The sequence below is a fragment of the Lepisosteus oculatus genome, chromosome 12, assembly GCF_040954835.1.
Source record: "Lepisosteus oculatus isolate fLepOcu1 chromosome 12, fLepOcu1.hap2, whole genome shotgun sequence".
NCBI lineage: Eukaryota > Metazoa > Chordata > Actinopteri > Semionotiformes > Lepisosteidae > Lepisosteus > Lepisosteus oculatus.
The window spans coordinates 38362165-38380074 of NC_090707.1; the positions used below are offsets into that span (position 1 = coordinate 38362165).

At 58.4% G+C, this 17910-nt stretch overlaps 1 protein-coding gene across 4 annotated transcripts; it reads left to right on the forward strand.

Moving 5' to 3' along the window:
• The first annotated feature begins 249 nt into the window (after positions 1-249).
• Positions 250-17756, forward strand: LOC138242061 (caspase recruitment domain-containing protein 10). Of its 4 annotated transcripts, XR_011191335.1 has the most exons (24): positions 251-1023; positions 3362-3643; positions 4012-4149; positions 4612-4949; positions 5471-5653; positions 5759-5878; positions 6193-6318; positions 7455-7616; positions 7701-7832; positions 9229-9262; positions 9538-9575; positions 9669-9757; positions 10412-10452; positions 10647-10770; positions 11558-11720; positions 11922-12045; positions 12141-12384; positions 12485-12551; positions 12729-12831; positions 13236-13394; positions 14246-14358; positions 14524-14639; positions 16126-17435; positions 17495-17756. XR_011191335.1 is itself a non-coding variant. In XM_069196995.1 (23 exons), the coding sequence occupies exons 1-23, from the start codon at positions 1017-1019 to the stop codon at positions 16331-16333; spliced, it is 3111 nt and encodes a 1036-aa protein (XP_069053096.1). In that variant the 5' UTR covers positions 251-1016; the 3' UTR covers positions 16334-17756. The 4 variants fall into 4 exon arrangements, 3 of the variants coding, with proteins under 3 accessions (XP_069053098.1, XP_069053096.1, XP_069053097.1); XM_069196995.1 differs by having other exon boundaries at positions 16126-17756; XM_069196996.1 differs by having other exon boundaries at positions 10650-10770; positions 16126-17756.
• The last annotated feature ends 154 nt before the right edge of the window (positions 17757-17910 follow it).

Consider the following 17910-nt stretch of genomic DNA (forward strand, 5'->3'; position numbering starts at 1 on the left):
GCGTCATCTGCCTGGTGATGACCCCCCTCCAGCGGTCGCCTTGTGAAACTGCAGCCCCGGGGGCCACCGCCGCCGAAGCGGTCCGGACCGGGTCCCTGCTGCGGGTTCTGAAAAGGTCCCGGGAGTTCGGTTCGGTTTGCGTTTTTGTGGCGCGTGGGGGAGTCAGACGTTTAAGGGCCAACTTTCATTGTTCCATCGTGTTGAGCCTTTGATCAGATTATTATTATTAATTATTATTATTACTCGTATTTTTTAAAAAATAGACTGTTCTGCCTGAAACGCATGTGGGAACACGTCCTTCGGAACTCCCTGCGCCTCCAGACAACTCCTGAGACTTGTTTACGGGACTCTTAGCGACGAGGGCGAGAGCGAGAGGTTGAACGGGACCCCAGTTTAGAACCCATTAATCCAGGCTGACACGTTACACGTTGTTTTTAAAGAGGGGCGACACCTGTAAGCTACCGGTGAATAAACCTCGCAGAGAACTGTCCTGCTCTTCAGAGAAGAGCGAGAGGCTCCGATAATGTTTTCCTGAGACAAGGGCGTGATTACAACGTGCTTTCTCAACACGAGGATTGAATTTCAGGAATGCGCCTATTCTTATAAAAAATTACACACAACCGGAAGTTTATCTCCGTCAGGGGTGCGCCCTGGTGCGGGAGGGCACTCCATCAGTCTAGGTCTATACCACTTCACGGGCTAAATATACCTGCGTGACGTTTAGAAACGGCTTCGCTGAGCAGTTAAACTTGTGTTGTCGGTGTTGTGTTTTTTGCCTGGTCTTCTTCTGCTCGGGGGCTTATAAAGGAACTTCCCGCCGCCTCCCTGTTTGGGAAAATCCGGGGACGGGGGAACCCAAACACTGGAGAGGGGCAGGATCAGCGGTGAGGAGGGCGGGTACGAGAGTCTGTAGCGCTGCGACCGGCGCCGCTCCACCACTTGCAGCCCTGACCTGCTGCTCACCTGAGCTCCTCTCGGATTCCAGGGAGTCACTCTCACGAGCGTACATTCCGAGCATGTGTGGTAAGAGAGGCCTGTTCCCGGCTGTGTGTGTCCGTGTTTCTGAAGCTGTCTGACCGGGGTCTGTCTGTCTGTCTGTCCAGGTGTCTGTCCGTCCAAGTGTCTGTCTAGCTGTCTGGAGTCTGCCTGTCTGCTGCTCTGTTTGTCTGCTGGTCTGTGAGTGTGTCAGGACGTCAGGACCAGTCACCTGTGTGTGTGTGTGTGTGTGTGTCAGTGTGTCAGGACGTCAGGACCAGTCACCTGTGTGTGTGTGTGTCAGTGTGTCAGTACGTCAGGACCAGTTACCTGTGTGTGTGTGTGTCAGTACGTCAGGACCAGTTACCTGTGTGTGTGTGTGTGTCAGTACGTCAGGACCAGTCACCTGTGTGTGTGTGTGTCAGTACGTCAGGACCAGTTACCTGTGTGTGTGTGTGTGTGTGTCAGTACGTCAGGAGGTACTGGTACTGAACTGAACAACTTTATTTTGTACAATATAAATTCCAGGTTATAATGCTATTACTGCTTTTGAAAATGTATACGCATTACTTTCTCATTTTATATGGTAATTGATTTTTCATGCATATGAATGAGAATTAAGCTATAGTTGTTTAACAGCTCTGACTTAAGTTCTCCGAAGTGTAACTGGACTGCAGTGACTGTACAGTGTGTCTGCAGTGTGAGATCACCGGACTGGACTGCAGTGACTGTACAGTGTGTCTGCAGTGTGAGATCACCGGACTGGACTGCAGTGACTGTACAGTGTGTCTGCAGTGTGAGATCACCGGACTGGACTCCAGTGACTGCACAGTGAGACTGCAGTGAGAGATCACTGGACTGGACTCCAGTGACTGTACAGTGAGACTGCAGTGAGAGATCACCGGACTGGACTCCAGTGACTGTACAGTGAGACTGCAGTGAGAGATCACCAGACTGGACTCCAGTGGTACAGTGTGACTGCAGTGAGAGATCACTGGACTGGACACCAGTGACTGTACAGTGTGAGTGCAGTGAGAGATCACTGGACTGGACACCAGTGGTACAGTGTGACTGCAGTGAGAGATCACTGGACTGGACTGCAGTGACTGTACAGTGTGTCTGCAGTGTGAGATCACCGGACTGGACTGCAGTGACTGTACAGTGTGTCTGCAGTGTGAGATCACCAGACTGGACTCCAGTGACTGCACAGTGAGACTGCAGTGAGAGATCACTGGACTGGACTCCAGTGACTGTACAGTGAGACTGCAGTGAGAGATCACCAGACTGGACTCCAGTGACTGTACAGTGAGACTGCAGTAAGAGATCACCAGACTGGACTCCAGTGGTACAGTGTGACTGCAGTGAGAGATCACTGGACTGGACACCAGTGACTGTACAGTGTGAGTGCAGTGAGAGATCACTGGACTGGACACCAGTGGTACAGTGTGACTGCAGTGAGAGATCACTGGACTGGACTCCAGTGACTGTACAGTGTGACTGCAGTGTGAGATCACTGGACTGGACTCCAGTGGTACAGTGTGTCTGCAGTGTGAGATCACTGGACTGGACTCCAGTGGTACAGTGTGAGTGCAGTGTGAGATCACTGGACTGGACTCCAGTGGTACAGTGTGACTGCAGTGGGAGATCACTGGACTGGATACCAGTGGTACAGTGTGACTGCAGTGTAATCCAGCAGACCAGCGTGGGTTGGAGTTGGGTTTTGTCAGAGTGCAGCCTGCTTTTGTATTTGATGACCGTGACTCACACCTTCGCCTGCACGAACGGCCGATTCTCTGATGAGACGGAAAATCGAAGGGACAGGGCACATTCCTCCAGAAGAGGGAGAGAGGAGAAAGCAGGACGAAGGGACTGAGGGAGGAGCAGGAGAGGGAGTGGGAGGCGTGCGCAGAGACAGAGAGTCTCGCAGGGCTCCTGGGAGAGGGAGACGGGCCGAGAGCGCGGGGGTCGCGGCGTCTGTAATGAGCCTCCAGTTCTACTCCCGCCCCTCTCCTGATCTGGCAGAGAGATTCCTCTGGGCCTGCGATCTGTCTCGGCCTGTCCTGGGACCGCCGTCTCTGTGTGTGCTGTGTGTCATCGCCCCCAGGCCGGTCTGCTGCTGTTCCTCTCGGCTCTGCTCCGACTTGCCTCTTATCTGCGCTGAGAAACTCACACATCGTTAGAGAGCAATCTCAGCCCCCTCCATCTCTCCTCCTGCCACCCCCTCCACTCATTCTTTCTCTCCTGTCTCCCCCTCTTTCTTCTCCTCCCTTTCCTCTCGCCTCTCTCCTCCCTCTTTCTCCACTCTCCTCCCTCTCATTCTCCCTTTCTACCCCATCTCTTCCTCTCCTCTCTCTCTGATCTCCCTGCGGTCCCCCTCTCTCTGCAGACTGGGTGTCCATGTCTGTGGAGGGGACAGGGCAGCCGGGGCAGCAGGGCAGCAGCACGGAGGCAGGGGCAGCAGGGGCAGCAGGGGCAGCGGCCCCACCCTGGGGCCCAGGCCAAGACGAGGAGCTGTGGGACAGGGTGGACGGGGTGCGCCACAGGCTGACCCGCCTCCTGCACCCCGCCAAGCTCACGCCCTACCTCAGACAGTGCAAGGTGATCGACGAGCAGGACGAGGACGAGATCCTGAACTCGCCACTGTACCCCCTGCGCATCAACAAGGCCGGTGAGGGAGGGAGGGGTCGGGGAGGTAGAGGGAGGGGCTGGGGAGGTAGAGGGAGGGGTTTGTGGGTGGATGGAGGGAGGAGCCAGTGATATAGAGGGAGGGGCTAGTCAGGGTTGGGGGAGGGGTCAGGGTGACAGAGGGAGGTTTTGCGGGTGGGTTGTGGGAGGAGCCAAGGATGTAGACTGACGGGTTGGACAGGGATGGTGGGAGGGGCCAGGGGGGATAGGGGGAGGGTCTCTGGGGAGTGGGCGTCGGCTAGTGTGAAGGAGGCCGAGGGTCGGAGGAGGGGCAGCTGTGGTTGTGAGACCACCTGACTGTGGGTTTTGACTGTCCCTGCCCATGTGCCCATCTGTGTGCCTGTCCATCAGGACGCCTGATTGACATCCTGAGGCAGAGGGGGCAGAGGGGCCTGCAGGCCTTCATGGAGTCTCTGGAGTTCTACCATCCAGACCAGTACACCCAGCTGACAGGGCAAGAGCCCACCCAGCGCTGCTCCATCATACTGGGTGAGTCTGTCTGATTGCCTTCATTCCTGTCTGTCCTTCATGTGTCTTTCTAACCCTTCTCTCTCAGTGTACTGGAGTGTCCAGTCAGTGTGTCTGTATGAACCCCTCTCTCTCTCAGTGCAGTGTTCATGTACTGGAGTGTCCAGTCAGTGTGTCTGTATGAACCCCTCTCTCTCTCAGTGCAGTGTTCATGTACTGGAGTGTCCAGTCAGTGTGTCTGTATGAACCCCTCTCTCTCTCAGTGCAGTGTTCATGTACTGGAGTGTCCAGTCAGTGCATCTGTATGAACCCCTCTCTCTCAGTGCAGTGTTCATGTACTGGTGTGTCCAGTCAGTGTGTCTGTAGTGACCCCTGTGTCCAGGCGGCCAGTGTGTCTGTAGTGACCGCTGTGTCCAGGCGCCCAGCGGTCAGCGTGTCTGCAGTGACCCTGCAGTGACCCCTGGGAGTCCTGTCCTGTCCCAGATGAGGAGGGCCCGGAGGGGCTGACCCAGTTCCTGCTGCTGGAGCTGCGGAAGCTGAGGGAGCAGCTGAGGGGCAGCCGGCTGTGCGAGAGGCGCCTGTCCCAGCGCTGCCGGGCCGCCGAGGAGGAGCGGGCGCGGGCCGAGCGCCGCGCGCAGGAGCTGGCCCAGGAGCGCCGCGCGCAGGAGCTGGCCCAGGAGCGCCACCGGCTCGACTGGGAGGCGGGCCGCCGCGAGCTGGGCCTGCTGAAGGACCGGCACCTGGAGCAGGTGCTCAAGTACTCCCGCGCCCTGGAGGAGCGCGGCCTGGCCTCCGCCCGCGAGAGGGAGCTGCTGGCGCAGGTGCCCGCCCGGGGGGGGGCGGGACGAGACCGGGGGGGACCCCGAAACGAGTGGCTCCGGCTCAGTCAGGAGCGACCCAGGCTCCCATGGCCGAATCTGGGGGGGGGTGGGGGGCAGGGGTGAGGGGACCCCCTCTGTGAGGTGGGTCAGTGACTTCTCTGAGCTCCAGGCCAGCTGAGAGAGGGGCTCGTCCCTGCCCTGTCGGGTTTGGACCAGAACCGGCAGGGCGGGGCAGCAGCGGGGCGGTAGTGGACTCGGGACTCTAGGGCGGGGCAGCAGGGTCCCGGGTTCACATCCCGGGGGGTCACTGGTACCCTGCTCCGCTACAGATGGCTCTCCGAGGCGCCTGTGACCGTCAGAGCTGGTCTTGCGGTCATTCCTGTCCCATCGTCTCTGATCTGGACTCGTGCAGCGGGGGGGGAGAGAGGGAGGCGCCAGACGGGCCGACGGGGGGAGGGGGGCACCCCCAGAGACGGCCAGATGAAAGGCGTGGTTGTCGTCTCTCCCCCCCCCCCCTGCAGGTGGAGCAGCTGAAGAAGAGGCTGATGGCCCTGGAGCAGGGGGAGAGCGCCCCCCCGGCCAAGCTGCCCCTCCAGGGGGACGGCAGCCGGCTGGCCTGCGGCGAGGGCGCCCCCGCAGGTCAGGAGGACTCACTGCACCGCACGGACAGAGACAGGCCGAGAGAGGGATCAGGAAAGACCCAGGTGACGGGCCGTACCCTGCGGGCTTGGTGCGCTGATAGTCGTTCCTGGGGGATCAGCCAGGCTCTGTTGACTCCTGTGTCTCCTCTGTCTCTGCTCCTCCCCCAGGCCCTGCTGGATATCCTGAGACAGGACCAAGAGGAGGCCCAGCAGCAGAGGCTGGAGCTGTGCAGTACCATTGCCAGGCTGCAGGGGGAGCTGGAGGCCAGTGAGAAGCAGAAGGACAAGGTCTGGGAGAGAGAGTGTGCAATTTGGTCCTGTGTGTGTGTGTGTGGAGACCGTGTGTGCTGTGCACAGTGTTTAATCCCATGCTTGTCTCGCACAGCTGAGCTAGTTTCTCACTGTCAGCAGCTGGAACGTGGACAATAGAGGTGTGTGGTGCTGTTGTGTAATGCTGTCTGAGTTGTGATGCATCTTGTCTTGTGTGATTGCATACTACATTGTGCTCTCTGTTGTTGGGTGGCACACTGGGTGGTTTCAGTGTGCCCCCTGTTGCGTTGCCATTGTTGAGCGTTTTGTTGGTGTGTTGTGACGTTGTGTAGCTGGTTTCCCAGTGCGAGCACCTCCAGCTTAAGGTGCACACGCTCCAGCTGGACTGGGAGACGGAGCAGAAGAGAAGCATCTCCTACCTGAACCAGATCATCGAGCTGGAGAGAGAGAGGGACCAGGTCAGTGTGCGCTGCAGCACGCCTGCTGTGCAAGTGCACTGTTGTGAGCTGCAGCAGTGTTGTGTAGGGCTGCTGTGTGTCTGAGTGCACTGTTGTGTGCTGCAGCAGTGTTCTGCAGGGCTGCTGTGTGTCTGAGTGCACTGTTGTGTGCTACAGCAGTGTTGTGTAGGGCTGCTGTGTGTCCGAGTGCACTGTTGTGTGCTGCAGCAGTGTTGTGTAGGGCTGCTGTGTGTCTCAGTGCACTGTTGTGTGCTACAGCAGTGTTCTGCAGCGCTGCTTTGTGTCCGAGTGCACTGTTGTGTGCTGCAGCAGTGTTGTGTAGGGCTGCTGTCTGAGTGCACTGTTGTGTTGTGCTCACTTTTTAAAGACAGTCTCTCTCTCACCCTCCCTTTCCAACCCCTCACCCTGATACTTTCTCTCTCTTTCGCTGTGTCTGGATCTTCCCCTCTTTCTCCTCTCTTCTCTCTCCTGCTCTGTTCCCTGTGTCTCCTCTCCCTCCCCATGTCTCCTCTCCCTCTCTCTCTTGTCTCTCCCGCCCTGCCCTGTTCCCTGTGTCTCCTCTCCCTCTCTCTCTCCTCTCCCTCTTTCCCGCTCTGTTCCCTGTGTCTCCTCTCCCTCTCTCTCTTGTCTCTCCCGCCCTGCCCTGTTCCCTGTGTCTCCTCTCCCTCTCTCTCTCCTCTCCCTCTTTCCCGCCCTGTTCCCTGTGTCTCCTCTCCCTCTCTCTCTCCTCTCCCTCTTTCCCGCTCTGTTCCCTGTGTCTCCTCTCCCTCTCTCTCTTGTCTCTCCTGCCCTGCCCTGTTCCCTGTGTCTCCTCTCCCTCTCTCTCTTGTCTCTCCCGCCCTGCCCTGTTCCCTGTGTCTCCTCTCCCTCTCTCTCTCCTCTCCCTCTTTCCCGCCCTGTTCCCTGTGTCTCCTCTCCCTCTCTCTCTCCTCTCCCTCTTTCCCGCTCTGTTCCCTGTGTCTCCTCTCCCTCTCTCTCTCTTGTCTCTCCTGCCCTGCCCTGTTCCCTGTGTCTCCTCTCCCTCTCTCTCTCTTGTCTCTCCCGCCCGGCCCTGTTCCCTGTGTCTCCTCTCCCTCTCTCTCTTGTCTCTCCCGCCCTGCCCTGTTCCCTGTGTCTCCTCTCCCTCTCTCTGGCAGGCTCTGCGCTCCAGGGACGTGCTGCAGCTGGAGCACACCGAGTGCCTGCTGGACAAGAACCGGCTGCGGAAGCAGGTTGCGGAGCTGCTGGCCAGTCAGGAGCAGCTGCAGCGCGACAGGGAGCAGCTGATCAAGAGCAGCGAGGAGCCCTGCCTGCACTGTGTGAGTGCGGCACCCTTCCCAGCGCACCCGCCTGCGCAGGCGGCCCTGCCCCGCGCCGGGGCTGACCCCTCTCCTCTCTCGCAGAGCCAGCTGTCCCTCTTCAGCGATGAGCCCTGCAGCGACCTGTGCTGCTCCTTCAACGACAGGATGTCATTACCCGAGGACACCAGCTGGGGGAGCTCTCACCCTGACAGTGCACACCCACCACTGCGCAAGGTGGACACGCTGCACCTTACACACTGCACAGAGCACACTACAGTGTTCACACTGCACAGAGTACACTGCATCTTGCACACTGCACTGTTCACAATACAGTGTTCACACTGCACAGAGTACACTGCATCTTGCACACTACAGTGTTCACACTGCACTATTCAAACTGCACCTTTCACACTGCACTGTTCACACTGAACCTTACACACTACAGTGTTCACACTGCACTATTCAAACTGCACCTTACACACTGCACTGTTCACACTGCACTGTTCACACTGAACCTTACACACTACAGTGTTCACACTGCACTATTCAAACTGCACCTTTCACACTGAACCTTACACACTACAGTGTTCACACAGCACTATTCAAACTGCACCTTACACACTGCACTGTTCACACTGAACCTTACACACTACAGTGTTCACACTGCACTATTCAAACTGCACCTTTCACACTGCACTGTTCACACTGAACCTTACACACTACAGTGTTCACACTGCACTATTCAAACTGCACCTTACACACTGCACTGTTCACACTGCACTGTTCACACTGAACCTTACACACTACAGTGTTCACACTGCACTATTCAAACTGCACCTTTCACACTGAACCTTACACACTACAGTGTTCACACTGCACTATTCAAACTGCACCTTACACACTGCACTGTTCACACTGAACCTTACACACTACAGTGTTCACACTGCACTATTCAAACTGCACCTTTCACACTGAACCTTACACACTACAGTGTTCACACTGCACTATTCAAACTGCACCTTACACACTGCACTGTTCACACTGCATCTTACACACTACAGTGTTCACACTGCACAGAGTACACTGCATCTTGCACACTACAGTGTTCACACTGCACTGTTCACACTGCATCTTACACACTACAGTGTTTACACTGCACTATTCACACTGCACCTTTCACACTGCACTGTTCACACTGCACTATTCAAACTGCACTATTCAAACTGCACCTTTCACACTGCACTATTCACACTACACTGCTCACACTGCACAGAGTACACTGCTTCTTACACACTACAGTCTTCACACTGCACTATTCAAACTGCACTGTTCACACTGAACCTTACACACTACAGTGTTCACACTGCACTATTCAAACTGCACCTTACACACTGCACTGTTCACACTGAACCTTACACACTACACTGTTCACACTGCACAGAGTACACTGCATCTTGCACACTACAGTGTTCACACTACACTGCTCACACTGCACAGAGTATGCTGCACCCTGAATTCTGTACCCTGCAACACTCGCACTGTGCACTGCCTGCACCTGGACACTGTATATAGTGGGCTGGTCTGTCCAACGGAACTCCATGACTGCTCACACTGCTCTCTTCTCTCACAGGCTGTGCCGAGGCGGAACAGAGAGTCCTCAGATGGTGAGTGCAGAGCAGAAGCACAGAGATGGGGAGGAGAGAGTGCTTGTCTTTGCTGTGGCACATGTGTGTTTTCTGTGCACAGTACAGGAACGCCCTGTGTGCAGCGTGTGGGGTCTGTACTGGTGTGGACAGTGCACACTGTCTAGACAGTGTCGAGGTCTGTATGTGCACAGTGTAGTGTACAGGTGGACACGGCCAGTGTCCAGCCCCGGAGCAGGTGATCTGTCTGTGTAAAGACTGTGGGTGTCGGCTGATTGTACCCCTCTGCTCTGCAGGATCCTGTTCCAACTCTGAGGAGTTCATCTACCTGCAGGTGAGAGCAGCTTTTCAGAACATTGCTCCGCTCTGTCCCGGTCCTTCGCTGCTGACCCCTACAGTCTAACCCCTGTGTCCGTCCGGGTTTCAGGAGATGGGCAGTGAGAAGGACATCAACAGACTGTCCATCTTTCCCTTCCCTCCCTGTCTGGGCTCCATGCACCGCAGAGCCACCACAGAGTGCGTAGAACCTTGTGGACACGGTCGCCGAACCCCACACCCACTCACGGTCACCGAACCCCACACCCACTCACAGTCACCGAACCCCACACCCACTCACAGTCACCGAACCCCACACCCAACTCACAGTCACTGAACCCCACACCCACTCACGGTCACCGAACCCCACACCCACTCACACTGCCACACAGTCACCGAACCCCACACCCATTCACAGTCACTGAACCCCACACCCACTCACACTGCCACACAGACACCGAACCCCACACCCACTCACAGTCACCGAACCCCACACCCACTCACAGTCACCGAACCCCACACCCAACTCACAGTCACCGAACCCCACACCCAACTCACAGTCACTGAACCCCACACCCACTCACGGTCACCGAACCCCACACCCACTCACACTGCCACACAGTCACCGAACCCCACACCCATTCACAGTCACTGAACCCCACACCCACTCACACTGCCACACAGACACCGAACCCCACACCCACTCACAGACACCGAACCCCACACCCACTCACAGTCACCGAACCCCACACCCACTCACAGACCCCCTCATACCGCCACACCTTACAGAGCCCCACCCGGTCGGTGTGTGTGCTGTGTGACGGGCTGCTCAGCGTGTGTCCTCGTGTGTTTCAGCTTTGACCTGGACTCCTGGGGCAGTGACGAGTGCGCCGCAGGTACGGGAGAGTCCTCGCCCGTCCTCCAGCAGCCCCCTGTTCACCCCTCGCTTCTTCCTGAGGTCCTCACTGGTGGACACTGGCGTCTCTGTGTCTCCACGGGCCGGAGCTGTTGCTCTGAAGGGCTGTGTGTGTCTGTGTGTGTGTACTGTTCCACTGAGTGTCCTCCTCTTGTTGTTCCACTCGTTGTCCAGCAGAGGACCACAGCGAGCCATCGCTCTCTGCCTCCTGCAGCTCGCTGGCCTCCTACACTTTCCCCCCCGACCTTGTGACCCTGCCGAAGACCGCAGCCCCCAGACCCCCCCTGCCAGACCGCAGGTACCAGCCCACACCTGGCACTGACCTCTGCTGACTCACACTCACACCCTCTACTCTCTCACACTCACACTTACACACTCACAATCTCTTACACTCTCTCACACTCACACACTCACACACACTTACACACTCATACTCTCTCACACTCACACACTCACTCACACTTACACACTCATACTCTATCACACTCACTCACATACTCACAATCTCTTACACTCTCTCACACTCACTCACATACTCACAATCTCTTACACTCTCTCACACTCACACACACACTTACACACTCACACTCTTTCACACTCACTCACAATCTCTTACACTCTCTCACACTCACACACTCTCTCACACACACACTTACACACTCACACTCTTTCACACTCACTCACATACTCACAATCTCTTACACTCTCTCACACTCACTCACATACTCACAATCTCTTACACTCTCTCACACTCACATACTCACAATCTCTTACACTCTCTCACACTCACACACACACTTACACACTCACACTCTTTCACACTCACTCACAATCTCTTACACTCTCACACTCACTCACATACTCACAATCTCTTACACTCTCACACTCACTCACAATCTCTTACACTCTCTCACACTCACACACTCTCTCACACACACACTTACACACTCACATTCTTTCACACTCACTCACATACTCACAATCTCTTACACTCTCTCACACTCTCTACTCTCTCACACTCACATACTCTCTCACACTCTCTCACACTCACTCAGATACTCACTCATTCTCTCGCTCTCTCTCAGACCGGAGCCCCTCCTGCCCAGCCCCACCTCCTCCCGCCAAAGAAGCCTGGCCGACGACATCACCATCGTCGGGGGCAACTGCACAGGGATATTTGTGCAGAGCGTGAAGGCGGGGTCCCGGGCGGAGCAGTGCGGCCTGAGAGAGGGGTCCGAGCTGCTGGAGGTGAGCCGGAGAGGGAGGGCGAGAGCAGGGACGGAGGAAAGGAGAGATGAAGGACAGAGAGGAGGGTGGTGGCCAGATGAGGGAGGGAAGTGGGGAGAGGAGGAGGAAGGGCGAGACGGAGGGCGGGGTGCCATGCAGGAAGTGGGGCTCTGTCTGCGTGTGCCGTTGCCCTGACCCGCTCCCTCTCTCCCTGTGCCCCAGCTGCAGCGGGTGCTGCTGGGAGGAGCCAGCCTGCAGCTGCGCCACTGCACCCTGGAGGTGGCGCACTTCAGCCTGCAGTGGTGGACCGAGCCCGCGGCCCTGCGGCACCAGCCCAGCCCCGAGGGTGAGTGCCTCGCCGTGCCCGCTGCCCACGCCCACGCCCACAGCCGCCGTGCAGCCGTGTAACGCGCCCTGTCCCTTCCTCTTCCTCGCCCTCAGCCTACGCCAGCCTGCGCGCCCAGGCGGACAAGCCCGGCCCCGCCGCCGGCTTCGATTCCTTTTACATCCGGGTCAACCTGGACCTCAACCCCCAGGGCCCGCCCCCCTGCCTGGGCGCCCACGCCGACGACATCCTGCACGTCACCGACACGCTGCATCGAGGGAAATGCCAGTGGCACTGCGCCCGAGTCGAGCTCCAGACCGGAAAGGACCTGGAGGCTGGCGTCATGCCCAGCTACAACAGGTAGGGGGAGGCGTGTGCGTGGCTGTGCGGATGTGTGTGTGCACTGGAGCCTGGCTCCCCTCTGTGGGCACGCTGGGTCAGTGTCCCTCTTTCTCCACAGAGCTCAGCAGCTGCTGCTGGTCAGACTGCGCACCCTGGCCCGGGAGCAGGAGGACCGTAATAAAAAGGTGAGAGACTGACCCAGCAGTGACCCCTACAGGCTGGGGAGGACCCCCAGGGTCCCAGTCCAGGATGAGCCCCTACAGCCCGGAGATCACAGTCAGGGTCCCAGTCCAGTGTGTGGTTTGGCGAGTGTCTGGACTGGACAGCTGTGTGCTGAGACCGGGTCTCTCTGTGTCCTGCAGTTCTCCAGGAAGGCCAGGGAGCGCGTCCGGCTGGTGAAGGCGGTGTCCCCTCACTGCCGCGGCATGGGCTCCGCCCCCCAGGTTCACTACACCCTCAGCCAGCGTGAGTGCCGCCTGCCAATTAACCAATTAACCCAGCAAGCTCATTAACCAATTACCACCTGCCCCTCTGACTCCGTATATCTACTGTTGTCAATTATGACAACCATCTCGCCAACAGAGGGGTTCACGAGCAGCAGGGGCCACAGGTCACCCCTTAATGAGCAGTTTTGAAGGAATGGGCACAATCCCACTAAGATTATTTCAGAGATAATCGAACAATTAAGCAATTTACAGGTCATCTGGGCTGGAAACAAGACCACCACACCTGCCACTATCCAGGACCAAAGACAGTCATCCTCATTAAGCAAATTAACAAGATCAAATTAAACACAATTTTATATTTCTTTCCTGCTTCACAGAATGATGGATTTTCCAGGAAGACTGTTCTCTGTAACTGTGTTTCAGGTCACGAGGAAAACCTGATCCCATACAGTCTGGTCCAGCCCGTCCTGGTCCAGTCCAAACGGCCTGTTGTCTTCTCCCCCTCACTGCTGTCCCATGGGCTGATAGTGCGCCTCCTGCAGCCTGCATCGTCTGGGCTGGAGTTCAACACCTGTCCCCCAGGTACGGCCACGGACACACACACCTGTCCCCCAGGTACAGACACGGTCACGCTCACCTGTCCCCCAGGTACGGCCACGGACACGCTCACCTGTCCCCCAGGTACAGACACAGACACACACACCTGTCCCCCAGGTACGGCCACGGACACACACACCTGTCCCCCAGGTACGGCCACGGTCACGCTCACCTGTCCCCCAGGTACGGCCACGGTCACGCACACCTGCCCCCCGGGTACAGACACTGACATGGCCACACACACCTGTCCTCAGGTACAGACACTGTCATACACACCTGTCCCCCAGGTACAGACACAGACACACACACCTGTCCCCCAGGTACGGCCACGGACACACACACCTGTCCCCCAGGTACGGCCACGGACACACACACCTGTCCCCCGGGTACAGACACAGACACACACACCTGTCCCCCAGGTACGGCCACGGACACACACACCTGTCCCCCAGGTACGGCCACGGACACACACACCTGTCCCCCAGGTACGGCCACGGTCACGCTCACCTGTCCCCCAGGTACGGCCACGGTCACGCTCACCTGTCCCCCAGGTACGGCCACGGACACACACACCTGTCCCCCAGGTACGGCCACGGTCACGCACACCTGTCCCCCAGGTACGGCCACGGTCATGCTCACCTGTCCCCCAGGTACGGCCACGGTCACGCACACCTGCCCCCCGGGTACAGACACTGACATGGCCACACACACCTGTCCTCAGGTACAGACACTGTCATACACACCTGTCCCCCAGGTACTGTCACGCACACCTGTCGCAGGTGTGGATGTAGTACTGTAGGGCCGGGGATATTCAGTCCCCGTGTGTCTGTTCTCAGAGCCCATCAGCGCCGCCGACAGGCAGGATCAGAAGGTGTTCCTGCTGGAGTCTCCTGGGCCCGAGCAGAGTCTGGGGATTAGACTGCAGTCCATCCAGGAGGTCATCAGCCAGGTACAGAGCCGGCCCTGTGATGATGGGAACAGCCAGTCTGTGTGTTGTGGCGTTTCAGAGGCTGAGGTCACACACACACACACACACACACACACACACCTGAGCGCGGAGCTCTGAGCCTTGTGTGTGGACTGTGAAGCCGTTGCCCTCTTGCCCTGTGTGCAGGACAAGCACTGCCTGCTGGAGCTGGGCCTGGGCAGCGTGGAGCGACTGCTGAGGCAGGGCGTCTACCCCATCGTCATCCACATCAAGCCCAAGGACAAGAAGGGCCGGAAGTTCAGGTGAGCCACACTGCTGAGGCCACCGGGCCGCCTGCTGCAGCTACTCTCACACCCAGTGTGACTGCCTCACTCCCCGGCTCTCTCACTGCCTCACTCCCCGGCTCTCGCACTGCCTCACTCCCCACTCTCACACTGCCTCACTCCCCGGCTCTCACACTGCCTCACTCTCCACTCTCACACTGCCTCACTCCCCACTCTCACACTGCCTCACTCCCCACTCTCACACTGCCTCACTCCCTACTCTCACACTGCCTCACTCCCCGGCTCTCACACTGCCTCACTCCCCACTCTCACACTCACACTGCCTCACTCCCCGGCTCTCACACTGCCTCACTCCCCGGCTCTCTCACTGCCTCACTCCCCGGCTCTCGCACTGCCTCACTCCCCACTCTCACACTGCCTCACTCCCCGGCTCTCGCACTGCCTCACTCTCCACTCTCACACTGCCTCACTCCCCGGCTCTCACACTGCCTCACTCCCCGGCTCTCACACTGCCTCACTCCCCGCTCTCACACTGCCTCACTCCCCTGCTCTCACACTGCCTCACTCCCCACTCTCACACTGCCTCACTCCCCGGCTCTCGCACTGCCTCACTCTCCACTCTCACACTGCCTCACTCCCCAGCTCTCACACTGCCTCACTCCCCGGCTCTCACACTCACACTGCCTCACTCCCCGGCTCTCACACTCACACTGCCTCACTCCCCAATCCCATACTGCCTCACTCCCCACTCTCACACTCACACTGCCTCACTCCCCGGCTCTCACACTGCCTCACTCCCCGGCTCTCACACTGCCTCACTCCCCGGTTCTCACACTGCCTCACTCCCCAGCTCTCACACTCACACTGCCTCACTCCCCGGCTCTCACACTGCCTCACTCCCCGGCTCTCACACTGCCTCACTCCCCGGCTCTCACACTCACACTGCCTCACTCCCTACTCTCACACTGCCTCACTCCCCGGCTCTCACACTGCCTCACTCCCCACTCTCACACTCACACTGCCTCACTCCCCGGCTCTCACACTGCCTCACTCCCCGGCTCTCACACTGCCTCACTCCCCGGCTCTCACACTGCCTCACTCCCCACTCTCACACTGCCTCACTCCCCGGCTCTCACTCTCACACTGCCTCACTCTCCAGCTCTCACACTGCCTCACTCCCCAGCTCTCACTCTCACACTGCCTCACTCTCCAGCTCTCACACTGCCTCACTCCCCGGCTCTCACACTGCCTCACTCCCCGGCTCTCACACTGCCTCACTCCCCGGCTCTCACACTGCCTCACTCTCCAGCTCTCACACTGCCTCACTCCCCAGCTCTCACTCTCACACTGCCTCACTCTCCAGCTCTCACACTGCCTCACTCTCACACTGCCTCACTCCCCGGCTCTCACTCTCACACTGCCTCACTCTCCAGCTCTCACACTGCCTCACTCTCACACTGCCTCACTCCCCGGCTCTCCCTCTCACGCCCCTCCCTCCTCACAGGAAGCTGGTCTCGGAGCGCGGCGATGAGGGGCTGCTGGAGGCCGTGTGCCAGGCGGAGGAGCTGCAGCTGGAGACTCTGCCCCTGCTCTACCACACGCTCGAACCCGGCACCTGGCGCAGCACCGAGGAGCTGCTAGCCGCTGTGCGCAGAGCCATCGGCGGCCAGCAGAGGGCGATGGTGTGGGTGGAGCCCGACAAGCTGCAGTAGCCCCCCGGACCCCTCGATCGGCTGATCGCCCTCACCTGGCTGAACGACACCCGGTCCGTCTGGGGCTCTCCGTGCTGTTGAGTGTTTAAATAGCCGACCGGTGGGAGGGGCGAGGACCTGCAGTCGGATGCCCTCTGTCTCTCTCTCTTTCTCCCCGCCTCTCCGCCCCTCTGTCCAATTCCCATGGCGCAGGCCCTCCCTCTGTCCCTCAGGCTCCCACCTTACTGGCCACGGGGACCGCTGGGGCTCGCCATTCCCAAGGAACAGACAACTGGAAACCAGCAGGAGAATCTACCAGTCGGCGCTTCGGTACCGGGCAGCAGTGCCGGTCCGGACCGGGCCAGAGGGACCGTTTCGCACAGACGCAGTGTCAGCAGTGCCGGTCCGGACCGGGCCAGAGGGACCGTTTCGCACAGACGCAGTGTCAGCAGTGCCGGTCCGGACCGGGTCAGAGGGACCGTTTCGCACAGACGGAGTGTCAGCTGTGCCGGTCCGGACCGGGCCAGAGGGACCGTTTCACACAGACCGGTCTGGACTCACTTCACCCCTGTTGGAGTAGCACAGAACGGCTGCCCTTGGACCCCTCCCTTACCAACAGCGCCCCCTGTCTTTACCTCCCCCGAATCGGGGAACTGTCCTAATAAACCACAGGAGCGGCCGAGAGAAGAGCAGAAAAATCGATTTAATCGCTAGCAACAGGGCTCAGCCGGGTCTCGCCAATCCCACCCCCTTCCCAGAACTCTATTCCGAGCCCCCGGGGCTGAAGGGACTCGGTTTCTGGGGCAGCCTGGACTCGCTGCCAGCTTCCGGGGCCTCGGTCTCTGCGTCTGCGGGGGCGCGAGGTGGAGACCGGCTGGAGCGAGCCCCGGGCGTCTCTGAAGCGGAGAGGAGAGAGGGAAATGGGTCGGGGCTCTTCCCACGCTCGAGGGCTTCGGAAGCTCGAGCGGCAGGCGGACTCCCTGGGAGTTTTCCTGGACCCACCCAGCCCAGAGCAGTGTCCGGCTGCATCAGCAGGACTAGCTGGACAGGTGAGGCCCGGGGCCAGGGCAGGACCCCCGATTCAGGGCCACATACAAGACTAGACGGGGTTCTCCAGGATCAGGCCTGGGGACCCCTGATTCAGGGCGACATACAAGACTAGACGGGGTTCTCCAGGATCAGGGCTGGGGACCCCTGATTCAGGGTGACCTGTGGACTAATTGGACTGCACTGCTGTTTTTCTGGAGGTGATCCTTAAACCAGACTTAAACCTGCCTGAAGACGGGTGATTGGCTATCGACCGAGTGTCTCAGCAGTGCGACGCCACGTTTAACAGTGCGGAACAGTGTCCGTGGTCAGGGTTAGACACACCGCTTGTTTTAAAATGCAAAAATGATTTGTTTTTAATGCCAATAAACAAATATTTGACACGGCCCCCTTAAAAGCTTGCATCTCCAAACGCTTTCCATTGAAGGGAGAGAAAAAAACATTTCCCAGAAAAACAATTACAGCAGTGTGGATGAGAGCGTGCTGCAAAAAAATGGACATTTGGGATCAGCGCAGGGCTGGTAAAGGTGAGGATCAGTGCAGGCGATCTA

What these genes read in the sequence shown, in the direction of transcription:
- LOC138242061 (XM_069196995.1), top strand. An exon ending in AGGGGTCCGAGCTGCTGGAG is followed by an intron (nt 11,721 to 11,921) that starts GTGAGCCGGAGA and finishes CCTGTGCCCCAG; the next exon opens with CTGCAGCGGGTGCTGCTGGG. An exon ending in TCCAGGAGGTCATCAGCCAG is followed by an intron (nt 14,359 to 14,523) that starts GTACAGAGCCGG and finishes CCCTGTGTGCAG; the next exon opens with GACAAGCACTGCCTGCTGGA.